The sequence below is a fragment of the Primulina huaijiensis genome, unplaced genomic scaffold (genome assembly GCF_012295235.1).
Source record: "Primulina huaijiensis isolate GDHJ02 unplaced genomic scaffold, ASM1229523v2 scaffold206712, whole genome shotgun sequence".
Classification (NCBI taxonomy): Eukaryota; Viridiplantae; Streptophyta; class Magnoliopsida; order Lamiales; family Gesneriaceae; genus Primulina; species Primulina huaijiensis.
The window spans coordinates 1-1,914 of NW_027354575.1; the positions used below are offsets into that span (position 1 = coordinate 1).

The 1,914-nt window shown below is 37.7% G+C and overlaps 1 protein-coding gene across 1 annotated transcript; it reads left to right on the forward strand.

The window, feature by feature from the left end:
* Window positions 1–37: 37 nt before the first annotated feature.
* LOC140966485 (26S proteasome non-ATPase regulatory subunit 11 homolog) lies at window positions 38–1,909 on the forward strand (the record flags this gene model as incomplete). The annotated part of the gene is made up of 2 exons (XM_073426758.1): window positions 38–260; window positions 1,086–1,909. A coding segment is annotated over exon 2 (798 nt), but the record flags the coding sequence as incomplete, so codon positions are not given.
* Between the last annotated feature and the right edge of the window lie 5 nt (window positions 1,910–1,914).

The window sequence follows — 1,914 nt, forward strand, 5'->3', positions numbered from 1 at the left end:
TTTTTTTTTTTTTTTTTTTTTACCATCGTTGAATACTTCTGAGATTCGATAGAGATTCAGGCACCAAGCTCCAAGATTAGTTATTTGAACAGAACTTCAGTACTTAAGATTTTACATTGGTGAAAGTTGAATATCTTTTTTGAAACATCAATGGTTGGAGATGAATACTCACATTCTCGCAAGCGTTTTCTCTCCCAATTCATTCTCTCTGTAATTTGGTGGCTAGGGTTTTGTCTCACTAAGCATACTACGAAATTCAGGTGGTCTCTTCTTCTCGCCAGTAACAAGATCCTCTAAATTCTATATCAGTACCTATCAATTTGATTTTACTGGAGCAGAGGAACAATAGTTTACTTATCGAAGAATAATATTTTTCTGTTTACCGCGACCTTGTAAGCCACTGATTTTTGTGTTTGATGTGTTTTATTGATATAATCCATGGATTCTGGTTTCAAAGTATGTTCATTTGCTTAGTTTTTCATGTATGTTTATACAGCAGTGCAATAGTTTATATTGTTTCAGTATGTAGGTTTAGTCTAGGCACGTGGAAAAATAAATATTCAAACATCAGAATCTACACTAAATCTTATGTAAAGGAGATATAAGTCTAGTGTCATGGCATGCCATTTCACTGAAAGGATGTTAATTATTTAGTGTTGAGTGGCTGCGGATTTAGCGGCTGGTAAAAACACCTGTCATTTCTTTGTTGTTATTCAATTTCTTCAATTAATTTCATGGATTCTCTCACAAGTCACAACTGCCCTCTTATTTGCATTTTGGAAATGGATACTGAAAGTACGAGTACTTGATTGCATCAGTGCTATTTGTTCTTTTATATTTCTTTTATCTCACATTCTCTAACATGGTGAGGTGGTTGCTGTAAAACAATTTAACTCCTATATAATCCGTTGATAGTTTTGGTAAAGTATTCTAATTTTTGCGTCAATGTAACCTGATTGTGTTTTTTAAATTGATTTTTAACAACAGATATACCTACCTGTCGTCACAAATTCAGTTATTGTTTTTACTATCCGGTCATTTGTATTAATTATATATTGGTTATTCTGACGAGTCTGCATCTGCAGAGCTTCGAAATCTGTAAGTCGTGATCATGTCTTTATATCCTCCTGCCACTACTGATTCACTCATCCAGGCTGCTGAAGCCAAGACTCCATCTGAGGCAATCTCCATTCTGTACCAGATTCTTGAAAACCCCTCATCTTCTTCTGAAGCCTTACGAATAAAAGAACAGGCCATCACCAATCTCTCAGATCTTCTTAGACAAGAGGGTCGAGCAGCTGAACTTCAAGATCTCCTCACCAAGCTACGTCCATTCTTTTCTTTGATCCCGAAGGCAAAAACTGCAAAGATCGTCCGTGGTATTGTTGACGCAGTTGCTAAAATCCCTGGTTCATCTGATCTTCAGATCACACTTTGCAAAGAAATAGTACAATGGACACGTGCTGAAAAACGAACTTTTCTCCGGCAGCGAATTGAGGCAAGGCTTGCAGCCCTCCTGATGGACAATAAGGAATTTTCTGAAGCACTGTATCTCCTTTCAGGTCTTATTAAGGAAGTCAGAAGATTAGACGACAAGCTACTGCTTGTAGAAATTTACTTACTCGAAAGCAAACTTCATTTCTCTCTGCGGAACCTTCCCAAAGCCAAGGCTGCACTTACAGCAGCTAGGACAGCCGCCAATGCTATATATGTCCCTCCAGCTCAGCAGGGTACTATAGATTTGCAGAGTGGGATTCTCCACGCTGAGGAAAAGGACTACAAAACTGCTTACAGTTACTTCTTTGAAGCATTTGAAGCATTTAATGCTCTTGAAGATCGCCAGGCCATATTCAGTCTCAAATATATGTTACTATGCAAAATTATGGTTAATCAGGCTGATGACGTGGCAGGAAT